A 16,916-nucleotide genomic window follows, 5' to 3' on the forward strand; every position below is an offset into this window, starting at 1 on the left:
GGAAATATTTTGAATGCTTTACTTAATGCCTGTGTAGTCCTTTTGACAGAGTAAATATGCTATACGTGATTAAAATGGTGCCAAAGCAGCACTGCATTAGTTATCCTCAAATGCAAACAGCAATTCTAGTTGGCAGATGTTTTCCATAAGAAAAACTAAAGTAAAGCATAGGCATCTGTAGCTAATTACCAAAATTGTAGTGACAACAACAGTCTTATTCTCGAGCCCAGAGGTATCGTTTCCAGAGGGGAGCTCAGTAAGGGTAACAACCATTTTGTCTACTTCACTCCAGTATCCAATCTGAAAAAGGTTACAGAAAGGCACATGGATAAGTGATCTTTCTATTAGCCAAGAATTTAATAATTTCAAACTCATGTCTGCATCCAAAATTACATCTACATTAACTAGGCTTCTTCTAAACAGACATGTGTCTTTGATATATGTGACTCTGATAGAAATAGGGCTTATATGAACAATGAAACAAAAACAATTCTTAAAAACAGCTTGTTTCTTCATGTTCGCTTCTCATATTTTCCCAGGGTAATCTGTTTGGGAGTGATCGTATAGAAATAGAAATAAAATCCAAGCAATGACACTGTATCCATAACAGTTAAAAGGAAGGTGTTGAGCTAAAACGTTAACGCATATTTGCACCAGCTATGTTTTGTCTTCTGAACCATAAACTGTCAGCGATCGCTCTTTCTCTTCTCATTAAACTTCTTATACCTTGATAGAAAAAAATACATATAAAGAGTTCTATTCACAGTTGTTTAAAGATTACATTTCAGTGTTACTTACCAGAAAGGAATTGATTATATTTAGGAAACAAAACATTTTAAAATACATCTGTTTCTGGAAGTAGTTAAACTCTACCTACGTGAATACACTTTTCCAGGACTCTTCGGAAGAAGAGGTGATGGGTAATTAACTCACCTCCTCACAGAGAGAAAACTGCCTTTAGATCCCTAATGATTTACCTTCCGGGGCCCATTAGTTTTGAGTTCCATGATGTTAATTGTATAGTTTATTCTTTTTCCATTCTGGTCAAACTTTATATTTCCTGAGAGACCTTCAACCTGAACCTAATGAGGAAATGGGAAAGCATCACAGTTATCAATTTACTTCAAGCAAAGATACAAACAGGGTACAGATTACTCTTAGCTCCAGTCAAGAAAACTACATTTATAAGGTTGTTTTTCACTCTTCAACCTACCTTTGTGCAGTCAGGAAATACTATTCACTTTATATTACACATAACAAGGAGACTAATGTAGTAGAAAACTACAGTGTTCGTTGTTAACTCACATTCATAATCATTTTGAGTGACTAACCTGTTTGAGGGCCCTTTCTATTTCTACGCCTTGTCCCCAGGGGACTGCTGGGTTTGCCAGACAGTCTCCCGCGTTTCCCCTGCGGGAGATTTCAATTCTCTGCTTCCGTAGGTTGCGGAAAGCTTCAGTCATCACTTGAACAGCGTCGTAGGTCAGAGCAGAAGTATACTGAAAAGCATCACACACACTTCATAAGAATGGGAAAAAAATTCCAAGGTTCATTGCACACTGGCCATCTAGACTGCAGCCGGCCACCATACAATACCAGTTCACAGTCCAAGAACTTAGAAACCATTCCTGCATCTAGAAGTCTAAGAATCTAATAGAGGTAATACGGAATATTGGGACTATAGAGTGTGTTCTTGACCGTAAGTAACTCCCGTTATGTTAACGTCTCGGTTATTTCAGGTGACAACTTTCAAAATTGTGTCTTTTCTTTCCTAACGAATTTCTTTTTAGAACATCACTCTATGGCCTGATTTGGGGATATAGGAAATGATCAAATTAACAAATAAATATCCTACCACTAACGAAAGGTACGTTTGACAATAGGGAAAGAATATTGATTAGTTTAAGTGTCTAATTCTACCTCAGTGATGCTCCCATAGATCTGCAATAGTCTTTGCAATGTTTGTTTTTAAGATCCCCTCAGTGATTAGGGTAATCAAATAGAACCACCAAATTTCATAATTTCTATGTCCCCTTCATGCCTCAACAGTTTATGGTAAGATTGGTTCCAAACTTATGGTATTCAGATCCCAGTAGGACAGTAGTATTATTACAGGATCTGGGGGCCAAATGCAAAAAAAAAAAAAGGTATTAATTGTGCTAAGCATTGTCAGTGGCTAAATCAGTATTACTTGATGCATGTATATATACCTCCATCTATCAAATGTATCATGCTACTATTGTTAATGATAAACCATATTTTAACACAACAGCTTTAATGAATGCTGAGGAAATTTCTGCTATTAAGTATTTTTCAATCTGTAAGTAACAAAAGTATAGTGAATCTGGGTAAAAAACACAGTATCATACTGAATTTGAGATACAAAAATTCTTGACCACAAGTCCCAAATGGGTACTTAGTATTTCCAAGTAATCCCCCTCACTTCTTTAGTAAATTAGTTCCTCCACTCTCAAAATTATTATTTTATACCTTCTCTTCTCTAATATCGACAGCTATGCATCTTGCCTTACATGTCACTGAAAAAATAGAAGCCATAAGACAGAAAACTTTTATCTTTCAACCATAAAACTGCCAAGAGCACACATTCTCTGTGACACCTATTGTAAAGATTTAGAAGGAAGGAAAGAGTTCAGGCAAGGGGTTCAGAGATCTTGACATGGACCCTGGGACTCTTTATAGGACTCATATTCTCTTCCAGTCCAGTGAAAAGATTATATAAATAGATAACTGCTATCTACCTATTATAGTGTTATAAATTGGTCTGATGGTGGATAGATGTCTGTCTGGTTTATCCTTTTAAATGAGAGATATTACAATAAGGCAAATGAAAAATAGTTTATGTCATATGAATCATCGCCTTCATGCATCCAGAAATTTCTTGAGCCTCCATTTTTTTAAATGAGAAAATGGCAGTGTGAGGTTATCAGTCATTCAATCTTTGCATGAATTAGTTTAGGTGAATTGTTTTCATTTGATCATACAAATGAGTCAAATTTAATGGGAAAGTTGGTAGGAAGAAGAAAAAGAGAAAATGGTTTGGAGGCCATGTGCTCTGTGACTGAGTGCTATAAACTATAATAAGATATTCATATTTACCTCTAGGTTTTCTTACTTATTTCTTCTCATGTGATACCTGTTAAACAATGTCATTGCAGGCCTATCTGTGAGTCCTTTACATATTTAGATGATCTTCTGGATGCTTGTACTTGAGTTTCTTACAAATATCTGATCAGCTATACAGATCTAAATAAAACCCATCACCATTTTTTCCAAAAATCTGCAACCTTTTTCTTCAAACTGTACATGTGAGGAATTAGCAAAATATAGTATGTAAGAGGTCCAACGAGATTTAGAATCCACCTAAATTTCTGACAGTAGAGGAAGTTTAATACTATACTTTCTGCCTTAAGAAAGTATTATGCAGCCATTAAAAAGTGACACTAATGAAGGTTATATAACAATATGAATGTCAATTATAAAATTAGTGAAAATATTACTACAACTAAATTTTTTAAAAACCCTTCTTCATTGATAAATGAGAGTGATTAAAAAACAGTAATATACCTTCAACAAATAAGGGAAAGAAAAATAAACAAAATGATTATAATAATAGGAAACATATTATTATATTTCTTTTCCCAGTGTTCTAGAATATTCATGGACTCTTTTAAGAAAACCTGTATTATAGGGGCGCCTGGGTGGCTCAGTCGGTTGAGCGTCCGATTTCGGCCCAGGTCATGATCTCACGTCCGTGAGTTCAAGCCCCGCGTCGGGCTCTGTGCTGACAGCTCGGAGCCTGGAGCCTGTTTCAGATTCTGTGTCTCCCTCTCTCTCTGACCCTCCCACATTCATGCTCTGTCTCTCTCTGTCTCAAAAATAAATAAATGTTAAAAAAAAAATTAAAAAAAAAAAGAAAACCTGTATTATATCAAAGGCACTGTTTTATATCATATCTACTTAAGCAAAGACCTGGAGAAATAAGATAACACACCAAAATTTATCTGGCATACATATATGTTTGTTTCTATTCTCCTAGAGGAAAAAAAAAATGATTAATTTGCCTTCTTCTACATCAGTTAGTTCATTGACAGTGTGATTCTTAAAATAAAGTCTAGGGCACTGAATAGGAAACAGAGCTAAATTGAATAAATCAGATGTGTAAAAAAAGAAGTATTGCAATGTCTACTAAAAAGTTACGATAATAGTTAAAAGCCAAACTCTTCTTTGAGTCAGCTTGCTCACATTACTAGGAGAAATCTATAAAGTCATCTGCTAAATGCTTTAGAGGTCTATAGATGTTGGTGAACTACATTAAAAAATAATATTAGGTTGAATGAACTAAAAGCATTTAGGTCTGTGCAGCATGTTACAATTATGATTCAGAGCATGAGCATACTAAGAAGAGAAAATCCTTTCAACCTTTTTCAAATGTTCAAATTTAATCAAGTCTCCAGCCTATTATCATTCTTAACTAAAAGTCACAATCATAGAAACACAATTCTGGACTGAGAGAAAATAAACAGACGCTGTCTCCAGAGTTCCTTTTTGTTTATGTGCCACATATGTGGCTCGTTTATTTTTCTAAACAAATGTATTCATATTTTTGATTGGATTGTTAGATATTTCAGTTTTATTCTACCATTCACTAAACTAGGTGCAAATTAATTGGAAGTGAACATGATGCCAATGTAACTATCTCCTTCCTTGAAAACAAATGCATCATCTCTGCCCCGGTGTTTATGTTCTGTGAAATCCCTCAGCTGAGTTGGAAATTTATAATTCAGTGGGGGCCATTATGTTTTGCAGCGCTCATATCACAATTGCATCATATCCACACTTTAAAGAAGAAATCTGGGAAACGTTTTTATGGTCCATTTTCCAAATGCACTTTTTATTCCATTTTAAATTAGATTTATTGAGACTTATTTTTCAAATATAAAATGAAATACACATTTTAAACATGTTTGTTATGCCCAATAGTCATCAGACACTATTCAATAATACATTACCATAATCACTGGGACCAGAAAACGGTTTTCTGACAGTCGAAAAAGAGGGAATAAAAAGAAGTTCTATGTACATTTAGAATTCAATGAACATACAAAAAGGATAAATAGGCTATAATATAACATTTTACGGGTCATTATTATGATAGCACCTCCTCCTAAACATGTTATCTGCACTGTGCTAAAACAAACAAAACAATTATTCCAAGAAAAAGTACTAGGCTTTAGGTATAATGAAAGTGTTAGAAACCTTGCTATGAATGGTCATTTTTGAAATTTTCCTTGACATTTGAAATTGGATTGTATATAGTTTAGAAAGCATTGAATGGAACATCAGAAGACAGAGCCTAGGTCCTGATTTTATCATTTACTACTCAGTTGTCTTGGGCAAGTTAAGAAAAGAGTGTCCAAGGTTTCTTACCAATGAAATAAGGAAAGCAATGTCTCTCTTATGTCATAGTAGTATTGGAAAAGCTCATGAGGGAGAAAGAATTCATGTCGACCTGGTTCTCTACATGCCAAACCTGAGCTGAGTGGTTTCCTAGCAAGTCCTTTTTAAAAAGTCGATGCAACAAATATTTTTATTTCAGTTTTAGAGATGAAGATTTCAATTTAACATGTTATATTTTTCCCAGGGTCACAAATAAGGCAGGTGGAATTTGAATTCAGATCTCTGTGTTTCTGGAGCAATGACGGTGCTCAACCAGCCTGGTTTGGTGATAGTATCCCCATTTTAAGCAGAAAGTCTGCAATCCCAGGAAACTCCTCAGTACCAAGCACACTGGGACAGTGGGTCCCCTTGTTTGGCAAACACCACATCAAATGAGTAGAGTTATAGGAAATGAGAAGCCAGGTGAATTATAAAATGTGCTAAAAAATACAAGTTATTAATCAGTGTGTTTGCTTTCTTTTTTCCTTGTATTACTATCTGTCCGGGTATAAAACTAGCTTGTTTTGATGTTTTGAAAACCACTATCCTAATCTACAAAAGAGTCTATGATTCAATAAGTTCAGAAAATTATTCTCACATTGGCGTATTAAAAGCCCTGAGAAATCCTGCAGTGACAATCCCAGTTTAGCTTTGTCTGAAGAACATTCATTGTCCAAACAAATTACCATTTTAAAAATTTCCTTAACACCAATTACTTTCCATAAAAATAATGTCTTGTGTAACATACTTTGGGCTATTAAAAGTTTTATGGCATGAAAAATTTTATATACTCATTTTTAAGTGGCATCCCTTATTTGATTAAAGTTATTATACACCAAATGATATTTCCCTAAAGAATTTTATAATATACCTCTCAATTTCTTCATTTTACAAACTTATCAAAATGGTCAAAAATGATGAGCTCTAAGAAAAATAAGTAAACCTATAAGAAAAACTTGAGAGAGTCTTTCTGTTTGTTTATATATTCTGGGCAATGACCAAGAATCACCTAGAGCCATAAAAAAATGAACAGTATTAGGAGATATATTATAAACTTAAGTTTATTCATTTGCATTAATTTCAAATTTAATTGCACTCTGGACTTTTCCAGAGCTGCGTGCCCTTTGAAACTTTACTGCATAAAGTTATGATATCATCACAGAAACTCAGCATCAGTGAAGCAGCAGGAATGCTCATTTGTTGCTGGTAAGAACACAAAATGGTACAGCCACGTTGGGAGACAGTTTAGCAGTCTCTTACAAAACTAAACATACTCTTACCATATGATCCAGCTATTGCACTACTTGGTATTTACCCAAAGGAGTCTAAACCATATTTCCACTCAAAACCAGCACATAGATATTCACGGTAGCTTTATTCATAATTGCCAAAATTTGAAGCTACCAGGATATCCTTCAGTAAATGTTTGGATGAATAAATTGTGGTACATGCAGACAATGGAATATTATCAGTGCTAAAAATGAGTGAGCTATCAAGCCATGAAAAGACATGGAAGAAACTTGGATGTACATTACTAAGTGAAAAAAGCCAATCTAAAAAGGCAGTATACTGTATGAATCCAACTATATGACATTCTAGAAAAGGCAAAACTATGGAGACAGTGAAAGATCAGTGTTTGCCAGGAGTGGGAGGAGAGATAAATAGAGCACAGAAGATTTTCAGAGCAGTGAAAATATTCACTATGAAACTATAATGATGGAAGCATGTTATTACACAGTTGTGCCAACCCACAGAATGTACACACTAAGATGAACCATAATGTAAACTATGGACTATGGGCAACTATGATATATCAAAGCAGGGTCATCAATTCTAACAAATGAATCATTCTGGTGAGTGAACTTGATATTGGAGTTGGCTATGCAGGTCTGGGGGCAGAGGTATATGGAAATTCTCAGCATTTTCTGCTCAATTTTAGTGTGAACCTTAAACTGCTCTAAAAAGGTTAAATCTTAATTACAAAATTTAAAAATAATCAACATCTTTAGTAAGCACACTGGCTGTATCACATTTCCACGGGTGAAAAGGCCAACTCCATTGGTAAGAAATCAAAATTAACATCCCTTATTATTCTTCCTGAATAATAAAAATAATTTTTAGTCCACCATGAAGAAAGATTTTTCATGTGAAAGGAATACATTAAAAAACTACATATTTTTTACCTAAATTATCCAGTTGGGCTACTGACTCTGACTGAAAGTCTTGCTTAACGACCAATACTTTTAACCTTCTAAAACTTTGCATTCACTTAAGAACCCAAATTTCCAGATAAAACTAATTAGGTTCATCAAGATGGAAAAAAAAAAAACTGGTTTTGATTCACCCATCAGTTGGAAGAGACTTTCTAAGAGGCAGATCTCTTACTTTGTTGGTTGCATAAATTCCTCCCTGAGTCTCCCCACTTTCTAGGAATCTTCTAACAACGTGAAAGTTCCTTATCTTTTATAATCCAGTAAGAAGAAAACAGATATGTTCCAAGGTTATTTAGGATTTGATTTCAATTTCTGGAGTTCGGAGATGACTGCTTGCAAGTCACTACAATTTTTGAGAGACAAAGGAACCATTTGAGGTGTCACAGATTCAGCAAAAATTAGAACTGTTCATGTATGTTTTACTGAATGCCTAATCAGCACTTCACATAATCATGGCATTAGAGGAATCTGAGCTGAGATCACCTAAATTTATTCCCTTTATAGATGAAGGAATGTGGAAATGAGATGAACCCAGATATTGAGACTTATTATTATATAGAGTAGTGCCTTTTTAATTCTGTAATACACATTTACAAAGTAATATGATTTAATGCCATAATATACATTTGAATAGTGCAATGCATTATTTTTCAATCACTTTTTATAAAATATCCATATGAAAATTTTAATTTAAGGGCTTATTTCAGCCATATACACACTTTTTAAACCACAGACTATAAAGTGGTGCCTGGATGGTTCAGTCAGTTAAACCTCTGGCTCTTGTTTTGCCTCAAAACAAGAGATCAGGCCATGATCTCATGGCTTCCTGAGTTCCAGATCCAAATTGTGTTCTGTGCTGATAGCACAGAGCCTCCTTAGGATTCTCTCTCTCTTTCTCCACTCCTCCCCCGCTCACACTGTCTCTGTCTCTCTCAAAAATTAAAGTAAATTAATAAATTTTAAAAATCAATTAATCAATAGTGGTGAGAGTAGACATCCCTATTGTGTTCCTGATCTCAGCAAGCTCTCAGTTTTTCTCCACTGAGGATGATATTAACTGTAGGCTTTTCTTTTTTTTTTTTTTTATTTTATTTTCAACGTTTATTTATTTTTGGGACAGAGAGAGACAGAGTATGAACGGGGGAGGGCCAGAGAGAGAGGGAGACACAGAATCGGAAACAGGCTCCAGGCTCTGAGCCATCAGCCCATAGCCCGACGCGGGGCTCGAACTCACGGACCGCGAGATCATGACCTGGTTGAAGTCGGACGCTTAACCGACTGCGCCACCCAGGCGCCCCTGTAGGCTTTTCATATATGGCTTTTATGATGTTAAGGTATGTCCTTCTATCCCAAATTTATTGAGGGTTTTTATTAAAAAAGATGCTGTATTTTGTCAAATCCTTTTTCTGCATCTATTGACAGGATCATATGGTTCTTATCCCTTCTTCTATTAATGTGATGTATCACATTGATTGATTTGCAAATACTGAACCAGCCCTGCAGCCCAGGAATGAGTCCCACTTGATCATGGTGAATAATTCTTTTAATATACTGTTGAATTCAACTTGCTAGTATCTTGTTGAGAATTTTTGCATCTATGTTCATCAGTGATATTGGCCTGTAATTCTGCTTTTTAGTGGGGTCTCTGACTGAATCAAGGTAATACCGGCTTCATAGAATGAGTCCGGAAGCTTTCCTTCCATTTCTATTTTTTGGAACAGCTTGAGAAAGATTGGTATTAACTCTGCTTTAAATGTCTGGTAGAATTCCCCTGGGAGGCCATCTGGCCCAGGACTCTTATTTGTTGGGAGATTTTTGATAACTGACTCAATTTCTTTGCTGGTTATGGGTCTGTTCAAATTTTCTATTTCTTTCTGTTTGAGTTTTGGTAGTGTGTGGGTCTCTAGGAATTTGTCCATTTCTTCCAGGTTGTCCAGTTTGTTGGCATATAATTTTTCATAGTATTCTCTAATAATTGTTTGTATTTCTGTTGTGTGGGTTGTGATCTCTCCTCTTTCAATTATGATTTTATCTATTTGGGTTCTCTCTCTTTTCTTTTTGAGAAGTCTGGCTAGGGGGTTTTCAATTTTGTTTATTTTTTCAGAAAAAACAGCTTTAAGATTCATTGCTCTGTTCAACTGTTTTTTTTTTTTTTTTGGATTCTATATTGTTTATTTCTGCCCTAATCTTTATTAATTCTCTTCTGCTGGCTTTGGGGAAGTCCTAGCCTCAGCAATCAGACAACAAAATGAAAGAAGTCAAACTTTCACTTTTCATAGATGACATGATAATCTACATGGAAAACCCAAAAGACCACCAAAAAGCTGCTAGAAATGGCACGTGAATTCAGCAAAGTCACAGGACATAAAATCAATATACAGAAATGGGTTGCATTTCTATATACCAATAATGAAGCAACAGAAAGAAAAATCAAGAAATCGATGCTATTTACAATTGCACCGGCAATACTTAGGAATACTTAGGAATAAACCTAACCAAAGATGTAAAAGAACTGTATGCTGAAAATTATAGAAAACTTATGAAAGAAATTGGAGAAGACACAAAGAAATTGAAAAACATTCCATGCTCATGGATTGGAAGAAGAGATATTGTTAAAATGTCAATACCACCCAAAGCAATCTACACATTCAATGCAATCTCAATCAAAATTGCAATGGCATTCTTCTCAAAGCTAGAACAAACAATCCTAAAATTTGTATGGAACCACAAAAGACCCTAAATAGCCAAAGTAATGTTGAATAAGGAAACCAAAGTGGAACGCAGCACAATCCCAGACTTTAGCCTCTACTACAAAGCTGTAATGATCAAGACAGTATAGTATTGGCAAAAACAGACACAGAGACCAATGGAATAGAATAGAGAACACAGAATTGGACCCAGACATGTATGGCCAACTAATCTTTGACAAAGCAGGAAAGTATTCTATGGAAAAAAAACAAAACAGCAAAAACAAAAACAAGCAAACAAAAAAAACCCAGTCTCTGGATAGCAACATGCAGAAGAATAAAACTGGACAAGTTTCTTACACAACACCCAAAAATAAACTTAAAATGGGTGAAAGACCTAAACGTGACAAAGGAAACCATCAAAACCTTGGGGAGAAAACAGCCAACAACCTCTTTGACCTCAGCTGCAGCAATTTCTTGCTTGACACATCTCTGAAAGCAGGGGAAATAAAAGCAAAAATGAACTATTGGGACCTCATCAAGATAAAAAGCTTCTGCACTGCAAAGGAAACCATCAGCAGAACTAAAAGGTAAACGACAGAATGTGAGAAGATATTTGCAAATGACATATCAGATAAAGGGTTAGTATCCAAAATCTATAAAGAACTTACCACACTCAACACCTGAAAAACAAATAATCCAGTGAAGAAATGGACAGAAGACATGAATAGATACTTTTCCAAAGAAGACAACTCAAATGGCTAACTGAACATGGCTAACATGAAAAGATGCTCATCATCACTCCTCATCAGGGAAATACAAATCAAAACCACACTGAGATACCACCTCACACTGGTCAGAGTGGCTAAAATTAAGAACTCAGGAAACGACAGATGCTGGAGAGGATGTGGCGAAATGGGAACCCTCTTGCACTGTTGGTGGAAATGCAAACTGGTGCAGCCCCCCTGGAAAAGTGTGGAGGTTCCTTAAAAAATTAAAAATAGAACTACCCTACGACCCAGCAACAGCACTACTAGGAATTTATCCAAAGGATATAGGAGTGCTGATTCATAGGGGCACATGTACCCCAATGTTTATAGCAGTGCTTTCAACAATAGCCAAATTATGGAAAGAGCCCAAATGTCCATCATCTGATGAATGGATAAAGAAGATGTGAGATATATATATATATATATATATATATATATATACACACACACACACACACACACACACACACACACACACACACAATGGAATACTACTTGGAAATGAGAAAGAATGAAATCCTGCCACTTGCAACAACGTGGATGGAAATGGAGGGTATTATGGTAAGTGAAATAAGTCAGAGAAAGATATCATATGTTTTCACTTATATGTGGAACTTGAGAAACTTTTTAAAAATATAATTTGTTGTCAAATTGGCTTACATACAACATCCACTACTCATCCCAAGTGCCCTCCTCAATGCCCATCACCCATTTTCCCCTCTCCCCCACCCCCACATCCACCCTCAGTTTGTTCTCTGTATTTAAGAGTCTCTTGTGTTTGCCTCCGTCCCTCTCTAATTGTAACTATATTTCCCCTCTTCCCTTCCCCCATGGTCTTCTGTTAAGTTTCTCAAGATCCACATATGAGTGAAAACATATAATATCTGTCCTCTGACTGACTTATTTCACTCAGCATAATACCTTCCAGTTTCATCCAGATTGCTGCAAATGGCATGATTTCGTTCTTTCTCTTTGCCAATTGCATACATTCCATTGTGTGTGTGTGTGTGTGTGTGTGTGTGTATCACATCTTCTTTATCCATTCATCAGTTGATGGACATTTAGGCTCTTTCCATAATTTGGCTATTGTTGAAAGCCCTGCTGTAACCATTAACAGAATACCATGGGGGAAGAGAAGGGGAAAAAATAGTTTCAAACAGAGAGGGAGGCAAACCATAAGAGACTCCTAAATACAGAGAACAAACTGAGGGTCCATGGGAGGACGGTGGAGAGGCGAAAATGGGTGATGGGCATTGAGGAGGCACTAGCTGGGATGAGCACTGGGTGTTGTTATGTAAGTGATGAATCATGGGAATCCACCCCCAAAACCAAGAGCACAGTGTATACACTGTATGTTAGCTAACTTGACAATAAATTATATTAAAAAATAAATAACTAAAATAAAATAAAAAGACAAAAAAAATCAGTCAATCAATTAAACCTACAATATAAGGAACTAAACATATGAAACCTCTAGGATGTTGTGTGGCAAAATAATAGTAGGAGTAGGGGACACCGACGTGTTAGCAGTGGTTTTGGTCAGTTAAAATGTTCAAGAAGCAGAATTAATTCTATTAAGTCACCAGGGTACTATATAATGCACGGTGCTAATTACAAAACTGAAAAAGATGATGCTATTTTCAGACAGGCCTAATAACTCTCTTAGGACAGCAATTAAAAAAGTTTGGGTCTGTGCTTTCAGTCGTTTCCTGAGTAAAATGAGATTCTGGTGGGAAAGTCATTATTTAAAGGGCCACAAAAATGTCAGTCATGTATTATTGTTGAATTCCTTAACATCAGCAGAACATTACGGACACAAAAATTGAACTAAGGTTCAAACTGTCGATGTGACAAGATAGAATGGGTAGTTGTAATCCGGCAAGTTGTTGAAGACACTGAAAATACTGAAAACCTATCTAACAATAGAAGTGTTCATAAATTATTTTTGAGATAGTGGCAAATCATCTTCATTATCTGCCTCTTCTGGAACGTTTTTGATGGAAAGCAAAATGCTCACTTGAATTGTCCCATTTAAATCGAGAAGCTTCATGTCTGATGACTACAGTCATTCTACTTTTCACCAATAAAGTAACACTACTTTTCCGCCAGGGCCGAATAAGGGACATAACAAATGCCAGAGCAGAAATTTTAACCAAATTTCATAACAATGATAACTACTTTTTTTCCTTTCTTAGTGATTTGTTATTTTCAGAATTTATATTTTTCATTTCATTAGTCTTCATTGCAATAAATATCTATGTGTCTACTGTGTGCAAACTAGTGTATGAGATGTGGGGCCAGTAAGATACCAAAGATACAGACTGCCTTTCAGAGTCTTGTTTTTAACCCACAAATACCTCTCAACTGGATTTATATTCCTATATAATAGAAGAATCATCATGAGTCTTGCAATAATCATTTCTTTTGCAAATAAGATCTGAAAGAATTGCCAATTGTAACAAGTCCATTAATTTCCATCTTTATGCTATGACCACGTTTCAGAATTCCCTGGATTGTTTGTGATATCTTCCTAAAAGCTTACCGGACCATCACATACACAGGCTACAACCTGTTGTCACCCAGGTAGTGTAGTCAGTAATCTTCTTGTATCAAAACATGATATTCATTCTCCTCTGGTTGTTCCCTATTGCTCTCTGAATAGGATAAAAAAATTCCTTCGTAAATCTACAGGGCACACAAAATCTAGATCATACATATTTCTCTTTTATTTTTTAAGTTTATTTATTTATTTTGAGAAAGAGAGAAAGTATGAGTAGGGAAGGGGCAGAGAGCGGGAAAGAGAGAGAGAGAGAGAGAGAGAGAGAGAGAGAGAGAGAGAGAATTCCAGGAAGGCTCTGCACTGTCAGCACAGTCCCTAAGACAGGGCTTGAACCCACAAACTGTGAGATCATGACATGACATGATCACGCTCAACTGACTGAGCCACTCAGGCACCCCTGGCTAACACATATTTCTAAAGAAGTATTTGTCTGAATTCCCTCAAAACACCTCTGCCCAGACTCTGGCCTTATGGAAATATTTACATTTTCTGTGCCCTGGAACCTTACATATCCTATTTCTCTGTGGGGAGCCACTGTCCTTTCTCTCTTAACCCCTACCATCCTTTCAAGTGTTGAATTCACTACTGCTTCCTCAAAAAAGCCTTTTCTTACTTCAGACCTTGGACTAGACCAGCTTATTATGGGTACTACTACAGTATCTTTGATTTCCTCTAAAGCCTTTGTTAAATAGCAGCTATGTGCCAGGCCTCATTCTAGGAGCTTGGAATATATCAGTAAACAAACAACAAAGAAATCCCTGCCCCCGTGGCACTTACTTTCAAGTTGGAGTAGACAGACAATGAACAATGTAATGAATATATTAATTATGAAAGCAGTATACTAGAAGGTAATCATGACAAAAACTAGAGCAGGGAAAGCTAGCAATGGACATACCCTGATGGATGGAGAGATTGCAATTTTACTTATTTATTTCTTTTTTTTCTTTTTTTTTTAAAATTTTTTTTTTCCAACGTTTATTTATTTTTGGGACAGAGAGAGACAGAGCATGAACGGGGGAGGGTCAGAGAAAGAGGGAGACACAGAATCGGAAACAGGCTCCAGGCTCTGAGCCATCAGCCCAGAGCCCGACGCGGGGCTCGAACTCACGGACCGCAAGATCATGACCTGGCTGAAGTCGGACGCTCAACCGACTGCGCCACCCAGGCGCCCCACTTATTTATTTCTTAAATGTTTATTTATTTATTTTTGAGAGAGAGAGGGAGACGAGCAGGGGAGCGGCAGAGAGAGAGAGAATCCCAAGCAGTTTCCATGCTCAACAGGGAGCCTGATGTGGTGCTCTATCTTATGACTGTGAGATCATGACCTGAGCTGAAATTAAGAGTATGATGCTTAACTGACTGAGCCACCCAGGTGCCCCAAGATTGCAATTTTAAAGAGAAAGCCTGCCACTTCCTTCCTTGAGAAGATAGCGTTTGAACAAAGATCTGAAGAGTGACGTAGGCTTAGCCATGCAGATATTTAGGGGAGAACAGTCCAGAAGAGGAAATAGCCAGCACAAAGACCCTAAGTGCCTTCCGTGCTTAAGAAACACCAAAAAGGCTAATGTAGCTGAGGCTGCATGAGCAAGGGGGAGAATGCCAAGAGATGAGTCACTTGTGACTGGGAGACAGAGTATTTAGGGCCTCAAAGAGATAACTTTGGCTTTTACCCCATGTGAAACAGAGGGCTATTGGAGGGCTTAAAGCAGCACAGTGATAATGTTAATTTATGTTTTAAAAGGACCACAAACATGAAAGATAAGGGCAAATGTGGAATCAGGGAAACCAGTCTAGGAGACCATTGCAATAATCCTCGCAGAGAGATGATGGTGATTGATTTAGGGTGGTTACAGAAGAGGGGTTAAGAAGTACAGCAGAGCCTATAGGATTTCCTGAACGATTGGATGTGGACTGCAGGGAAAAGAGAGGAGTCAAGGCCATTTCCAAGTTCTTGGTCAAGTAACAACTGAAAACATGGAGTTGTCATCACATGAGGTAGAAAGATTGTTGAAGGAAGTTTGCAGGTGCTGAAGAGGGAGCAGCAGTGGGAAATCAAAAGTTTAGTTTAGAATATATTGACTTTGGGATGTCATTAAGACAATTTCCATCCTTGCTAAAAGGCAATTGCTAGTTTCTAGTCTGAAGACTATAAATCCCCAAAGACTAGAACTTTGTCATTTCTCTGACACCTAGAACAGTGCCAGTCTGCAGAGTAAAAACTCAATAAATAAGTATTGAGTGGATAAACGAATTGATAAATGAATAAATGAATGAATGAGTGTTGCCTGAAATTAGTGAATTGGTGAGCCAGATTTAAAATCTCAGTGCCATGACTCTAGAGTTATTTTTTGTACAGAATATAAGAATGAAGAAATTTAACATTTGTAATTTATATTTCATAGTTATTGACATGTGTTGATATTGAAACATTCATATTTTACTTTTATTCATCAAATAAGAATGATTTTAATTAAGAAACTATGGAAGTTTCATTAACTTTTGGAGAAGACTAAGACTTTAAAACAATGATTTACTTAATACTCTTATAATTTGCAATATTATTTCCAAAGCCTAGCCATAGTGAGAATTTTATGTAATGAATTGCATTTTTGCAGATTTTTATGCCTATAATTTAAATTTTTATTGTAGTAATAATAAAATGTGATTTAAATGATCAGGCAATGTACCTGGTACAATGACCCAAAGACAACATAAAAATAAATAATCTCATTGGGAAATATTTTTACTCTCCTTCCTTAAACAGATCATATATTGAAAATATGCTACTTGTTTGTATTAGAAAATGCTATATCATGCCCTATATGGCCTTTCTTCCTTTCTTCTGCCCATGGAAGCAGAAAAAATCTTGAAAGCCCTGTTTTCTAATCCCTACCTTTTACCTCTGTTGACAGTTGAAGAGGCTTATCTCTTGACAACTCCCACAATATGTCCCTCTCCCACCCAATCCAAATATTTTAAATTCCTACAGTGGAAAAACAAACAAACAAAGAAACAAACAAATACAGTTTCCTGACTCAGTCATGCCCTTGGGTCACTTCTGAGTCTGTGTACAGGCTCCTTCACACAGGCACACCCTTTTCTCCAGGCACATCCCTGCTCAGATGCCCCATCTTCGGAGAGCCCTCCTTCACATCCCTTCCCCCATATTGTCCTAATCGTATGCAGGGAGATGGCATATTTTATATGCATCATCCTTTATCGTATTTGC

At 36.4% G+C, this 16,916-nt stretch overlaps 1 protein-coding gene across 5 annotated transcripts in view; it reads right to left on the bottom strand.

The window, feature by feature from the left end:
• Positions 1-16,916, bottom strand: part of GRIA2 (glutamate ionotropic receptor AMPA type subunit 2) — a 160,337-nt gene that overhangs the window by 37,018 nt on the left and 106,403 nt on the right. For all 5 annotated transcript variants that reach the window (XR_006295089.1, XM_043566738.1, XM_043566713.1 and 2 more), the window contains exons 7-9: positions 1,332-1,499; positions 978-1,082; positions 190-300 (exon numbers count right to left, since the gene is read on the bottom strand). Coding sequence is in view for 4 of the 5 variants with exons in the window: in XM_043566738.1 (XP_043422673.1) it covers positions 190-300; positions 978-1,082; positions 1,332-1,499 (384 nt within the window). In the remaining variant the exon portion in view is untranslated. The remainder of the gene's footprint in view (positions 1-189; positions 301-977; positions 1,083-1,331; positions 1,500-16,916) is intronic.

Source organism: Prionailurus bengalensis, chromosome B1 (assembly GCF_016509475.1).
Source record: "Prionailurus bengalensis isolate Pbe53 chromosome B1, Fcat_Pben_1.1_paternal_pri, whole genome shotgun sequence".
NCBI classification, from domain to species: domain Eukaryota; kingdom Metazoa; phylum Chordata; class Mammalia; order Carnivora; family Felidae; genus Prionailurus; species Prionailurus bengalensis.